General features: G+C 62.4%; 7 protein-coding genes across 7 annotated transcripts; 5 read left to right on the forward strand and 2 right to left on the reverse strand.

Annotated features, from left to right (window-relative positions):
• Positions 1-147: 147 nt before the first annotated feature.
• On the forward strand, positions 148-1,825 carry SPRG_01006 (hypothetical protein; the record flags this gene model as incomplete). Its single annotated transcript, XM_012339210.1, has 7 exons — positions 148-282; positions 327-438; positions 488-580; positions 635-1,083; positions 1,134-1,295; positions 1,342-1,507; positions 1,554-1,825. 7 exons carry the CDS (start codon positions 148-150, stop codon positions 1,823-1,825), a joined length of 1,389 nt encoding a protein of 462 aa, XP_012194600.1.
• Positions 1,826-2,235: 410 nt separating this feature from the next.
• SPRG_18955 (hypothetical protein) lies at positions 2,236-3,002 on the forward strand. The gene has a single exon (XM_012339432.1). The coding sequence runs from the start codon at positions 2,259-2,261 to the stop codon at positions 2,961-2,963; it is 705 nt and encodes a 234-aa protein (XP_012194822.1). The 5' UTR covers positions 2,236-2,258; the 3' UTR covers positions 2,964-3,002.
• Positions 3,002-4,241, forward strand: SPRG_18956 (hypothetical protein). Its single transcript, XM_012339433.1, has 4 exons — positions 3,002-3,148; positions 3,195-3,333; positions 3,382-3,560; positions 3,609-4,241. The coding sequence occupies exons 1-4, from the start codon at positions 3,029-3,031 to the stop codon at positions 4,236-4,238; spliced, it is 1,068 nt and encodes a 355-aa protein (XP_012194823.1). The 5' UTR covers positions 3,002-3,028; the 3' UTR covers positions 4,239-4,241.
• A 275-nt stretch (positions 4,242-4,516) lies between these two features.
• Positions 4,517-5,503, forward strand: SPRG_01009 (hypothetical protein; the record flags this gene model as incomplete). Its single annotated transcript, XM_012339211.1, has 7 exons — positions 4,517-4,660; positions 4,702-4,822; positions 4,863-5,041; positions 5,079-5,162; positions 5,212-5,264; positions 5,315-5,360; positions 5,411-5,503. The coding sequence occupies exons 1-7, from the start codon at positions 4,520-4,522 to the stop codon at positions 5,501-5,503; spliced, it is 717 nt and encodes a 238-aa protein (XP_012194601.1). The 5' UTR covers positions 4,517-4,519.
• A 1,187-nt stretch (positions 5,504-6,690) lies between these two features.
• SPRG_01010 (hypothetical protein) lies at positions 6,691-7,086 on the reverse strand (the record flags this gene model as incomplete). The annotated part of the gene is made up of 2 exons (XM_012339212.1): positions 6,691-7,015; positions 7,061-7,086. 2 exons carry the CDS (start codon positions 7,084-7,086, stop codon positions 6,691-6,693), a joined length of 351 nt encoding a protein of 116 aa, XP_012194602.1.
• A 370-nt stretch (positions 7,087-7,456) lies between these two features.
• SPRG_01011 (hypothetical protein) lies at positions 7,457-11,810 on the reverse strand (the record flags this gene model as incomplete). The annotated part of the gene is made up of 23 exons (XM_012339213.1): positions 7,457-7,661; positions 7,688-7,818; positions 7,867-8,046; positions 8,093-8,377; positions 8,433-8,749; positions 8,794-9,060; positions 9,103-9,326; positions 9,375-9,396; positions 9,439-9,621; positions 9,669-9,731; positions 9,776-9,943; positions 9,987-10,059; positions 10,105-10,201; positions 10,247-10,309; positions 10,350-10,457; positions 10,504-10,640; positions 10,686-10,946; positions 10,986-11,116; positions 11,166-11,200; positions 11,249-11,358; positions 11,403-11,595; positions 11,641-11,719; positions 11,768-11,810. The coding sequence occupies 23 exons, from the start codon at positions 11,808-11,810 to the stop codon at positions 7,457-7,459; spliced, it is 3,375 nt and encodes a 1,124-aa protein (XP_012194603.1).
• Positions 11,811-12,207: 397 nt separating this feature from the next.
• SPRG_01012 (hypothetical protein) lies at positions 12,208-13,326 on the forward strand (the record flags this gene model as incomplete). Its single annotated transcript, XM_012339214.1, has 4 exons — positions 12,208-12,888; positions 12,938-13,043; positions 13,091-13,169; positions 13,213-13,326. 4 exons carry the CDS (start codon positions 12,208-12,210, stop codon positions 13,274-13,276), a joined length of 930 nt encoding a protein of 309 aa, XP_012194604.1. The 3' UTR covers positions 13,277-13,326.
• Positions 13,327-13,622: the final 296 nt, after the last annotated feature.

Below are 13,622 nucleotides of genomic sequence, written 5' to 3' on the forward strand. Positions count from 1 at the left end.
CGACACGGCCGACCGCGTCGTGAGCTACAGCCGCTTTGAGGTCGCGCCCGAGGCGCAGATCGTGCCGGCGATCCCGATTGGCGCGCGCGTCCACGCAACGCTCATCGAAGCCGACCTCAAGACGCCGAGCAACCGCTTGGCAGCTGGATGGAAGGCGAGCCGATCACAGTGATCGAGCTGCCCACGGACGTGCTGCGATTCGAGTACAACGGCAATCGCCAGTGCTGGCACTACGGCTGGCGCTCCAACCGCTTCAACTGCACGACCAAGCATGTGCTCATGGTACCTTCTACCCGGTTTCTCGGTCCTCGTACTAACGTTGGCAGGTGTACATCTTTGAACAAGCGGGCGCGGACGAACTCGAGTGCATCGACGTGCTCTCGTCGCCGCAGTTTACCGTCTGCTCGAGTCGCCGCAGCTCCAAGGCGCTAGCGGCCGGTATGTCTGCCATCTCTTCCTCGCATGTACGACCGATCATGTTTTATAGACGCGGCGCCGTCGCTGCAGGCGTCGGACGACGAAGACACGAATAGCAGCAGGCGAGTGGCCAGCGACCAGACCTCTGCGTTGTCGTCCTACGGTGCCACTTGCCCTTGTCCGACACTTTTTTTCGCTCACAATCCATTGGGTGCAGGCGCCCGTCGTACCCGGTCGCCGCCGCCCGAGTCGAGCCAAGCGACGAAGCGGCCGCGCACCGCGTCACCCTCGGACCGCGACCGCGCGATCGTCGACGCGCTGGCGTTCTGGGACCTCTGCCTCGCGACCATGAACGTGCAGGTCACGTCCATCGTGCAGCGCGACTCGCCGTTCTTCGATGCGTTCAACGCGATCCTCGCGGGCCTCTTCCGCCAAGACTTCGTGCATTTCGTGCGGCAGCACCTGCGCGCGCCTCCGATGCCCGACTTTCTCGCGTCGTTTGAGGAGCTTTTGGTGGCGATTGCGGCGCAAATCAAAGGCGCGCTCGGCCACACGTCGCTCTCGCAGTGGCTCCAGCTCGTGCAGCTCGACGCTGACTGGCACCCGACGGCCACGATCGGGACGTGGCTGCCTGTCTACATTGCCTTTGTCGAAAACATGCAACACGTACGTCTCGCCATATACGTCGGTGTTGTTGCAGCATCCACGGTGTGTAGGCGCAATGGTACTCGGGCAACGTCATCCATAGTGACAGCCTCCTCATGGGCACGTGGCGGCGCGAGTCAAGCGTCAAGCACCCGAGCCTTGTGGTCGCGACGGCGCTCGACTACAGCTCGCTCTACTGGACGTGCTCGAGCCTTGGTCCGAATACCATCCAGGTCCATGAATACGACGTGGCAAAGAGAGCTCATGCTGCGTATGTAGGTGCGCTGGGACGACGCGCTCTGCGGGCCATGGATTGTCTTGCAGCTCGAGCACGAGAATTCGGCCATGCCCCAAGTCCACACGCAGCTGCTCTCGATCGGCGGTCTCTCGTCCATTGGCACCGAGTGGCTCCTCTGCGGCACGCGCGCGTGGCGCGAGAACCAAGGTACTGCCGCCATCTTTGCCACATGCGACGACACGGCTGCATGTAGACGACACGCTCGTCATCGAGTGGTACTATTGGCCCAAGGTGATTGGCGCGCCGCGGAAGCGCATGCGCGAGCGCTTCACGCTGCTCCCGAGCTCGTCCGACCGGCTCATGTGCCAGCTCTTTGTCGAGTACTCGGATGCTGTCCCGGTCATGGACCCCGTCGACATGGTACAGCGCATGCTGCTGCCTGCCAATTGGCAAGTGCAGCAGATGATCCCGCAGTACTACGCCCGCTGCGGTGCGGCCATCGAGGCATACGACGCAGACCAGTAGACGCTACCGTCGACGTATTTTAAACTAAATGGACGGCGCATTGCGGGAGCGCCATGAGCAGCAGCTGCTCGACCCTTTGCCAAAGGCAACTTCGGATACGGTCCATATCGCACTTTGTCGAGCACTTGATACAACAGGCGGCGTACTTTGCAGGACACGATCCAGGAGCTCATTCCACGCAACCTCGGCCCGTGATGCTGCTTGGCGTTCGCCTTCCTTTCGCGTACTGCTTTGCGATGCGGTACGAAAGCGAGTCTACTGTGCCAAATGTGAAGACGGCGTGGGCGTGCAGGCTGTTGCTAGCGAGGAATGTTGCGCGGGGCATTTAATGTTGCGTGTGTTCAGCCTCGTCCTTTCTCTTCGAACTTAAAAGGGTCGACGTCTTCGCCAACTCGATGCATTCTCATATTCGGAACCAAGGCGCTCCGTCGAGATGAGCTTCGCCGACTTTGCCGGGACCGCGCCGCCGATGGCCGCGGGGCGCAGCGTTCCCGTGACGAGCGCCAGCAAGTCATCGGGCGGCGTGCTGGACAAGCTCTGCTCCAAGCTCGAGCAGTTCCAGCGGCAGGTGACGGAGGTCAAGCGGCAGGCCGCGACGGTCTCATCGTCGCTGGACGTCCAGCAAGATCTGGAAGACCGCATCAAGTACGCCTGCCTCATCCAGGACGAAATCACAAAGCTCATGCCGCAGTTGCCGCGGACCGCGGCCGGCGACGTGGGGCGGCGAAAGCTGCTCAAGGACTTTGATGCGATCTCGAGCCAGCTCGAAAAGGTCGTGCAGCAAGTCGCGAACGCGCAGATGCGCCACGTGCACAACCTCGAGGCTGAGGCGGCTGCGTCCTCGGGCACGCTGCATGCGTCCATGAACGGCCAAGTCATCGAGTTCAAGCAGCTCGACAATGAGATCGCGCACAACGAAGCGCTCATCGAAGAGCGGGCCAAAGACATTGACCGGATCCAGCAGAGCGTCGTGCAGGTCAACGAGATTTTCCGAGACCTCGCGGTCATTGTCGGTGAGCAGCAGAACGCGATCAACGACGCTCACACACACGTCGAGGACTCGCTCGCGCAGACGCAGCTTGGCCTTACCGAAGTCAAAAAGGCGGCGGCAAGTCAGAGCAGTTGCGTCCTCATGTAGCCTCGTCTAAGTTAAATCAACACGAAGAAGAAGAAAACGTCGCAGTCGACCTTCGCTATACTTAGATGATGTCGGGCGACGACCGACATGACGTGTTCACGCGACTCCACGTGAGCCCGCGCAAGGCCGCCGCGCCGCTCCGGTCGTACTCGCTCACGGTGCTCCACCTCTCGCCGCCCAAGCCCGTACGATGCCGTATCATCTCGTGCACTGCGACACCCGTCAACGTAGGCAACTTCGTCGTCCAGCGCAGCGGTGCGCATTGCCCTCGTCGGCGACCCGAACGACCCTCACACGCTGCTACGAGCTGTCTTTGAGCACTATGCGAGCAGCCGGGCGAGCCCGCGCCGCATGGAGCCGGCCACCATGGGTGCATCCTCCTCCTCCTCCGACTGTACTCGCCCTCAAGCGCGAGTAGATGGCGTTGGATTTGCGCGGTTTTGCCGCGCGTGTCCAGGGCTCGTCGGCCGCAACTTCGGGTCCGTCGACATTGACTTGACGTTTGCCAAGGTCAAGCCGCGCGGCGACCGGCGCGTCTCGTACGCTCTCTTCGTCGAGGCGATCGGCCTCGTCGCTCTCAAAAAGTACCCCGACAAGGTACGCTTCCTCCATATAGTATGGGAGCGCCGCGAAGACGGAGCGTAGACGCTCGAGGCTGCGATGCGCTCGCTCCTCGATGCACACATCGCAACGCTACCCAACTTGGACGCGCCGGCAGTGACGACAACCAAAGCGCCGGTCGTCTCGCGCGCGCTCTCGGACGCGGCGGCGCAAGCCGACAAGGTGCGCGCTTCACTGCAGCAGTTGCAGCGCCAAGTGCAGTTCCTCGACCTCGAGGCCCGGAAACCGGCGCCGCCCGACGATCCGTATGCCCTCACGGACCGCATCAAGTTTGCCTACATGCTCCACGACGAGCTGCAGGCGCTCCTCGACGCTGTCCCCAAGTCGGTCAGTACACGCGTGGGGCTGGTCAAGGCCGTCGACGCGGCGGCGACAGAGCTCGAGAGCGCGGTGCGCGTCGTCGCCAAAGCCCAAGTCGCATGGCAAGCGAAAGGCCCGCCGTCGCCGCTCATGCGCCGTCAGAGCGTGCCTCCTTCCGCGCTCGCCACGTACATTTCGACGCGCGTCAAGGTCCTCGGAGACGAGAAGCGGACGAGTCCCGGGAAGGCAGCCATTGCGCGCGTGCACCTCCACGTCGATCACGTCGCTGATGACGACGACGACGCGTGGAACCCATTTGCGTCCATCTTTCCCGGCCTCGATGGCAATGAATAGCTTTACTACAGCTGTACATGACGTGGAGGTGTCTACGGCAAGGAGGACAAGGCTAACGAAGCATTGAGATGAGCGGGTCAATGGGGTGGGCGATGGCCCATGCACTGATCGCATGTACTAGTACAGGTCTCAGGCATTGGGTCCCAGGATGCTTCATGGTTGATGGCGCTGGGTGGTAGGGGTGGTAGAGACTGCGGCGCAGCTGCCGACCCTTCTTTGTGCGGCAGAGTATTACACTGTATCGGGGCGGCCTGCTTCTCGAAACGGCAGACGGTATTCGGATGAATAAGGAGAACATCTTCACGCGGCTGCACCAGCAGCTCCCGCGCCGCCTCCAGCCAACGCTGCAGCCTCACCCGAGCCCGCGCCGGAAGCCCCGATCGCGGTCCGCCGTCGTCCATGACGCGCCGCCGCCATCGCCCGTAGGCCGCGCTGCCAACCCACGTCTCCTCATGGTCGGTAGATGATGCACACGCCCCATGCCACGCTTGAAGGTGATCCGAACGATCCGCACACGTTGCTGCGTGGCGTCTTCCTCTTCTACTGCCGCTTTGGGCGCACGGGCACGTCCGAGACGACCATGGGTACGACATCGCATGACGCATCTCGGCTGATGCCAAGTAGATGGCACCAACTTTGCCAAGTTTTGCCGCGAGTGCCCCAGCCTCATTGGTGCCCGCTTCGCCAACGTCGACATCGACATCACGTTCGCCAAAGTCAAGCCGAAAGGCGAGCGCCGCATCTCGTACGCGCTCTTCCTCGAGGCCCTCGGCACGGTCGCGCTGAAGCGGTACCCCGACCTCGTACGTCCGCGTTGCATCTCGGTGCGCTGGGTACTAGTCGCTCGAGAGCGCGCTGCCACGTCTGCTCAAGGTCAACATTGCAATGCTGCCGTGCGTGGTCGACACGCAGACAGGCTCGCCGGTGCGACGGCTGATTTATGTACCTTCGGCCAACGATATATGTTGTCTAGGTCAAGGCCGTGTGGCGCCGACGCCAGCTACCGCCCGAACACAGCGACTCGACGTACTATTCTGATGTCGCTCATTCCCGAAGCCTCATGCCACGTCCTCTAGGTCGGACGCAGGCGACCCCGAGGTAGAAAGGCAAGGCGACCCCGAGGTAGAGATGCAAGGCGCACGACAGCGGATGCGGAGGATAAGACTGTGTAGATGGAGGCCAACAACGACCCATACGAGCTCGCAACGCTGCCACCGCCGATTCCGCAGCGCCGCCGCACCTTTAGCAGCGCACCCGATTTATGAAGCGACGTTATACACCGTTTACAGTCCAAGCAAGAGCGTTAGCAGACGCCGAGTTGACAAGGTTCGCACTGCTGCGCGCCGGCCGACGGCGTCCACGTGCCCTACACCACGCGTGTCAGCAGCATGCATCGCATTGGCAAGAACGCACCAGAGGGCAGACCGCGCACGTCGACTGGCCCGACGGCGCAAACGAGTTGGCGGGGCACCCGACGCACGGAAACGAGCCCTGAACGTCATTGTTTCCATTACATCCTCGTCCTAGCACGCTCTTTACCGGTGCATGGGCATAGCCGCCGGGCGCACACGGAAGACAGTGGTCCCGCATGTAGTTGGAGGTCTGCCCGGGCGGGCACGCCACGCACGCACTCGACCTAGGAGAGCGTTCCGTGAACCTGACCGCGACGACGTCCATGGACCCCGTGACGTTGGCAAACGTGCCGGGGAGGCAGCGCGAGCAGTGGCGGGCGCCAGCCAAAGCAAACGTCCCGACGCTGCAGGTCGAGCTACGAAAGCGACTCGGTCTGCGTCGAGGTGTAGAAGAAGCAAGTACCGAAGGCCTTGACGGCACGCCGATCCGGCGGGGCAGACGAGGCACGTTGTCGCGTCGAGGGTATACGTGCCGAGAGGACACGGGGTCGCAAAGCCACCCGAGCACGTCCAGCCTAAATACAGTCGCGTGGTTGTCTGCCTACGCAATCATCTCGTACCAGCGGCAGGTCGCGGCGGCTCCAAACGAAACGTCTGCTGCGCACACGCGAGCTTGATGCCTCCCGCGCACGCCGACCCCGTCGGACACCGCGAACAGACGCCGGCGCGCATGTAGTTGCCGCTCGCGCACCTCAAGCACCGTACTAGCGGTGGGATGAGGCTCAGTATTACCTGCACGAGTACGGGCCATCGACGAAGAGGCCAAGGCTGGCGACACCAAGGACCCGCGAGGCGTTCAAAACCACCTGAAGTTGGCTCGTGGTCTGCGGCAAATTAACCACGAGGGCAAAAAACTGCCACATCCATGCACTAGCGACAGCGACGTTCCGCTGCTGTTGGGGATGGGAAATCACCTGCTGGACGCAGCCATCGGCAGGCTCACTGGAAAGCGCATGGCGCCGTTCACGATAAGCTCGATGGACGCGTGTCTACGCATGAGCAACAACTTGTCTGCTTTGTTCGAGACGAGTTGCGCCGAGTTACGTTGTCGGCCCCATGTTGGTGTTGACGTAGCCGACTAGGACGACCGGCGTCCCGAGCTCGAGCTGCACGGCAAAGGACGAGCTGTAGCTCGCGTTTTGGCCGAGCGTCGTCGACTGCAGCACGAGGCTTTGGTTGATAGCGCTCAGTAGCGTCAAGCTGCTCGCACTCGACTGCGCCGTCCAGAGTGCCTCGGCGGACGCAAGCGTCGTCATGGGCGGCAGCCACCCAGCAAGCGACATGGACGTCGGAAGAGTCGTCATATCGACCGAGCTCGTGCACGATGGGAAAAAGGTGACTTGCGTGATCCGGAGGACGGCGACGCTACATGTCACGCTTCAGAAACCAATTGTAGCGACAAGAACACACCCGAGGACCGTCACCAGCGACGTCATTTGCGCCGGATCCGACCCGAGCACTGCGCGCCGAAAGGTGAGAGTGACGGCGTTGACAGTCCACACCGCCGACTGAAGCAGGCTGCTCGAAGGCGTGCTGACGATGCTCGCCACCGGCTAGAAGAGATGTGTGAACGTCGTCCTTGCTTGCAGCATCCTACCGTGCATGGCGTCTGGAGAGCCTGCCACGCGCTTGTTGGAAATGAGCTGAGCCATTGTTAGGACACGCCAGCACGACAGCAGGTACGTACCTGAAGTTGAAGCCGACGACAGCGCCAAAGCTCTGGACGAGGCTGCTAAACGTGGGTTGCTTGGCCACTGGCACGAGAAATAACGGCACGACGTTGGCCGCGACGCACGCCTACATGGTTTACAGCATGACGCGGTCAACGATAGGACGCAGGCGTCTACGGTCCGCAGCGAGGTCGACGTTGTTGTGGCCGCATTGATGGACGGGGCCATCGTCACGACAAGCAGCGTGCGCCGAGCGCCCGAGCTCCACGGGATTGACGCTAAAAAGTTGGTGGCCAAGAGCGGTGCCGCATTGAACGGGCTGCATGGTCATGGTGTCCGGCCTGCATCGACGCACGAGCCATCGTACCTCGTAGCATCGACGACCTGGATGGCTTGCGCGGCGCCATGGAGCGCGCTCGCAGCGTGGCCAAAGGTCGACAACGTCGTGTTGAGGTTGGAGTAGAAGCGCCAGTCGACGCCTTGCGCTTCGTAGTTTTGCTAACGACAACATTGCACATGGCATCGTCGCAAGCATCGATCGCGTACCTGGACGGCCGCGAGCAGCGCGGGCAGCAGCGGCGTGTACGACGGATCCAAGCTCGTATCCAAGTAAATGTACGTCTCGACGACCGCCGCAACTGGCAGCGCCAGCGGGATCGAAAGACTCGAGCTCTGTGTCGAGGCCACGAGCACGGTCGAGTTGAAGCCGTTGACGGCCGACGGCGCCTATGCCACTCAGACGTGTCATATCAAGCACAGCATCCAACAACACCTGCACGAGCGCGGTGGTCGAGACGCTCGTGGCTTGCACGAGCAGCGTCAATGAAGCGCCGTCCGTAAGGGACACGTTCGAGACACTGCCGGCGTTGAGGTTGCGCAACGAGAGCACGATCGACGTGCAGCCTTGCCCGCTGCTGATCGGCGCGACGGGTAGAGAGAGACTCATCGATGTCTGCTGCGCCGCAAACGTAACGGTGGTCGCCCACGCGGCTGGCAGCCCGCCATTGGTGACAGAGCCATTGCCCCCGGCTAGCGCAACCACGGCGCTCAGCGTACCCTAGCCCCACACACACAAACTGGCTCACACAACGACGTCGTTGCAAGCGTCGTACGAGGTAGCCGCCGTCGCGCGCCAGGAGCACGGAGTTGGACGACGCGTTGTCGAAGAGCAGCGTCATGTTGGGGGTTGCAAAGTACAGGACGCCCGAAGCGTTGGCGGCAGTAATCGACGTCAGTCCTGGCGCGAGCGTCTCGCACGCAACACCCGCGAACCCATCGCTGCAGCTGCAACCGCCATAGCTGCAGTTGCCGTGGTACGAGCAGACGCCGCCGTTGCGTCCGATGGGACACGCTGGCGAACACGGCAAGCACGCTGCCCACTGATTCAAGGCGTACGTACCCGGTAGACACGGTGTGCAGGCCGTGGACCCTACCCCCACACATGAAACCGTCGTGTCGATCTCGACTGCGTACCAACGCCGCTGCTATACGTCATGGGGCTGCAGCCAGTGCATTGGGTGTTTTGGGCGTCCGTCAGCGAGCTTGTGTACGTGCCGTAGGGACAGAGTGCGCAGCCAGCAGTCGCATGCAGCCGGTGCGTCCCAGGCGGACACGCTTCGCACGTCGCCCGCGTGAGGCTACGCTGCGACCCGATCGGGCATGACACGCACAGCGTCGATGATGTCGCGCCTGTCGCAAGCGTGATCGTGTTGAGTGGGCACGACGTGCAGCCCGCAGTGCCTAATGTAATATCGTGAGAGCGCGTCGTCAGGAAACGTGGACCTGTGCTGCTGGCGTACGTCGCGAGACCGCAGGGCGCACACGCCGCCGCCTTGGTCGTGTTTCCGTTCGAGTACGTTCCCGCGGGGCATTGGATGCAGCTGGCGGCAGTAGCGCTGCCGACCACCGCGCTGTACGTGCCGTCGGGACACGCTGAGCACGCAGCGAGGCCCGTGCGAGCGCCAAAGGAGCCCATCGGACACGCGACGCAGCCGGCCCAGCTTGCCCTAAGAAGCGTTCAGTTGGGAGCAACAACCAACGTCTCGTAGGCAGACTGCGTGGTAGCGCTAAATGTGCCTACGCGACATCATGAAGATCGAGGTGGCAAGAGCGTCGCACCGAGGGGGCAGGCGGTGCAGCTGAGAGCAGACGCGTTGCTGTACATGCCCCTGGGGCATCCCAGACACGCGCCCATCGCCGTGGATGGCGCGTACGTCCCCGCTGAGCAATTGGTGCACGTCGAGGCCGTCGGCGGGCTGAACGTGCCGCCAGGACACGCGGCGCACTGCGTGGCGTTGCCGACTTCACATCGTCTTTGAGACAGCAACGCGACGCACTAGCGTACGCACCCGAGTAGTAGCCGGCGCTGCACGGAGAGCACGCGCTCGACCCGGCTTGGGCCGCAAAGGTACCTGCAGAAAGGATATGCATCTTCAAAACCACCAAGCAACCGCACCAGCGGGACACTGCGTGCAGTTGGCGATCGACGTGGCTTGCGGAACCGACGAGTACGTGCCCTTGGGACAGCTGAGACACGATGCGAGGCTCGGCGCAGCGACAAGGCCGCTGTACGTGCCGAGGGGACAAAGCGTGCACGACGACGCGCCCTCGACGGCGTACGTGCCTACATCTTTCTCTCGCCACCTGTCGCCGTCGGAGGCTTGTACCTGGAGGACACGTCCTGCACGTGGCGTCGCCAATTGCTGCGTAGGACCCGGCGGCGCATGGTTGGCAGACGATCTAGTCCAAAAAGTATCCTGATCCGCTTTGTACAAGGTCGTCTACCTCTCCGGTGGCGTTGCAATAGACTTGAACGAGCCCTGACGCGCACTGCGCCGACGTGTATGCGCACTGGATCGAGTTGCCGGTGACGAGCGCGTATCTACACTATCGGTGGAGCCATCCTGGTAAAAGAGAGCAGCCACACCGCCCGACACCGCCGAGAAGGACCAGTGTCTTGGTCGCATTGAGGTAGTTGGTCGAGTGGGCTCTACAGCGCGCGATGAGTCGTCTGTATTTTCGCAGTCGACCGGCGCGGGCTCAGGAACGAGCCATTGGTGTACGCGAGGGGCAGCGGCAGCCAGCGCAGGAGCGCCAGGTTAAACTCCCATCCGTCACTCATGTAATCACTGGGGAACCTAAGGCAACGTGTCCACTGGATCCACGCCTGCGACAGTCGCGCACCGGAACGAGCCGCCAAGAACGACAACGCGATTGATGTACGACGCGATCGCCGTGTGCCCAAAGCGCGGCGGCGGCGTCGTGCCGAGCTGCTCGAGCTGCGTCCAGACGTACGTTTGCTGCTCGACACTGGCTTGCGTCTACGTACGAGATGACAACTTGTCCATTGTCAACGGCCGTAGTACCGATGATAGCGTCGGACAAAGCGTCCACACGTCGTTGAAGATCGAGTTGTTGAAGAGGCTCTGGCCGCCGTACAGGACAAAGCAGCTGCGGAACGACTCGTCACGGTTGAGCGTCATCGAGTGGTACGCGCGGCCCAGTGGGCTCGACGTGTTGGGTAAAAGCGCCATCGGCTGCCACGTCACGCTGGGAACCGCCGACTGGCACCCGACGCCGCCGCCACTTGGCTTGGTCAGCACCATAAACACAGTCTCGTTGCTCGCCTAGACAAGCATGAGAGCGCGGAATGCCGTGTGGCCGACCGCATAAGAGGAGGCGAGCGTGCCGCCGAAGACCAAGTGCACGCTGCTCGTTGCGTTGACGAGGAGCGTTGTTGCCGAGTGGCCCGTGCGTGCTGTCGGTATGTACATTGTCGCGTTCAACACTTGGTCCCCTACAATGGTGTCACGCATGCCATCTCTTCTTCCTAGGGCGTCATGTACAGATGCCCGAGGTATATGGGTTGCCGACGCAGAGCCTAGTACGCAGGTATCAAAGTCAGCGCACATTGTGTGTGCTCGTCTACCGCCAAAGATCGCCCATGATGTCCGTGTTGGTGCCGGCGTAGATGAAAATGGCGTCTTCCCAGACGACAGCCGCATGCTCGATGCGGCTACCAGGTAAAAACTGCTGCGTCTACGCAAACGCCATGACCGCCACAAGGTCGGACGGTGCTGTACATTGGTCCTGGGCCCGCCCGACGCAATTGAGAGCGTCGGGTGTATGGCGGTGTGTGGCGACGACGGGCTGTAGACTTGGACCGTATTCGCAATCACGGGCTGGCCCGTGCTGATCGAGTAGCCGCCGACAACGACGAGCGCCGAGCTGCTCGCGATCACCGACGACGTGTGGGACACATGCGCCGTGTTGGGCCTACACGCGCGTCAGGAGGTCTTACGTCGCACGCAGTGTACATGCCCTGGCATGTCGTACGAGACGCACGTCTCGAGCACAGCTTTGAGCGGCGTGTACGCGGCGCATGGCAGCTGCGCTGTGCCTACCCACAAGCGAAGCGTTAACGATGCTCGTTCCACCCCGTATGCACCGAGGCTGAGCAGCGCCGCGACGACGGCGACGACCAAGCGCATGCGACAAAAATGGTCGGCGAAACGGCGCCGATCGGATCTTTGGCATTGCGATCTCCACTCGAAAGATCGTTCATGCTAATCAGGAAGCAACGCTGTCTCGCATGCGTGCGTGCTTATAAGGCTCCGTCGCCAGGTCATCGATGGGTAGGCGTCCGTCGCGAGCTCTTGGTGCGTGTCACGCCTGTCTTGTGCCGTGGTGGGGCCGTTGTCCACGGGCCAATCCGCGACCCATCGCTGCATGCGCCCGCTTGTACAGGACCATGACCCAGCACGCATGGGCGATGCAGCGCCGATGGCCCACCGATGGCCGACGCCTGCCTGTCTGGAAAGATCGCAAGGGCAAAGTCAAGATGGCCAATCAGCGATCCGACGATGGTATCCGGATGCAGTCGGTAAGATGACGCGGCGAGCCAAGGAGCAGCGCCAGAAGCGGCTCGCGCAGCGGCTGGCGTACGAGACGCCGGAAGAGATCGAGCGCCGGCTGCAGTGGCGCGCGCTCCTCGACACGATCGATGCGGCGGCCGACGCGCCCGACGTCGCTGCAACCGAGACGGCCAAGGTCCGCACGCTCTCGGCGCCCGACGTCCTCAGCTGGAAGAGCAGCCACGCGATCGTGGCAGCGAGCGGCAAGTTTGATCTGCCCGTGCGCGTCGAGTACGAGGACTCGGAGGTATCGTACGAGTTCCATACAAAGGAGATGGACATCATCTTCTCGATCCGGTTCGTGGACGCGGCGACGGGCCTCGAGCGCTTCCTCATCCCGCCCACGCGCTGCGCGTCGCACGAGAGCGCGGTCAAAGGCTGCCACGACGTCCGCGGCCCCGGCGTCCTCACGCTGACGTGGGACAATGCGTTCTCGTGGATCAACCAGAAAGAGCTCAGCTACGCCGTCGAGCTCCACCAGAACGTGCCCCACCTCGCGCCCCTCGTGCCAGCGAACACGGCGCGGGACACGCTGCAGCGCGAGCTACGTCTGCGCCAAGCCGCGTTCGATGCGAAAGCGGGCGTCCTCGCGACGCTACAAGCCAGCGTTGATTCGCGTCAGGCCAAGATCCTCGACCTCGAGCAGCAGCTCGCGGTATGCTGATGTCGTCGCCTTTTGTGTCGTAAGATGGAGCTGTTGCTAGCGCCTGCAAACAGAGCTGGCGACGGCGGTGGACGAGCAATCGCAAGCCACGGCGGAGCTGCAAGGCGTCGCTCGAGACGTTGAGGTCCTTGACAACGAGCTCACGGGTACGTTCCTACGCCGATCTTGCTATGTAGCTCATGGCTCTGCGCAGCGCTGGCGTGGCGGACGCTGCCAACACCGATGGTCGAGCGGATTCTCTCGTTTGGCGCCAAGGCGGACTGGAAGCAATGGTATGTGCTGGCGTTGTCTGTGGCGGCTCTCACGGTGCTCTAGGATCGCCATCAACAAAAAGTGGCACGGAATTGTCGCTGGCTTCAAGCCTGCGGAAAGAGACTAGCGATGACGTGTGATGAATGCACTCTTGCAATTCGTGCTTGCATTGCGCTACACGTGATAGACCCACGCCCAGCCCGTCCACATGGAACGAGGCGCTCCACCGTCTTCTGCTAGCTGGGCGACGCTATGGTCGGTTACTGTCTCGTCGTGCGTGGACAGTGAGGAAGTCGCTCTAGCGTGGGCCTCGAGAAGAGCCTGGTGGCCTTTAGCGGTGATCGCACGACAAGGCTGGTCAGCGCACTGCAACGCCAAGATTGCAGACTGCCGTGGCGTGGCGAGTCGCTTGGGTGTGGCGAGTTGCTTGGATGCGGCCGCTGTACCGCAGGCCGTGGGGACGAAAAGCGTGG

This window comes from Saprolegnia parasitica (genome assembly GCF_000151545.1).
Source record: "Saprolegnia parasitica CBS 223.65 unplaced genomic scaffold supercont2.2, whole genome shotgun sequence".
Classification (NCBI taxonomy): domain Eukaryota; phylum Oomycota; class Saprolegniomycetes; order Saprolegniales; family Saprolegniaceae; genus Saprolegnia; species Saprolegnia parasitica.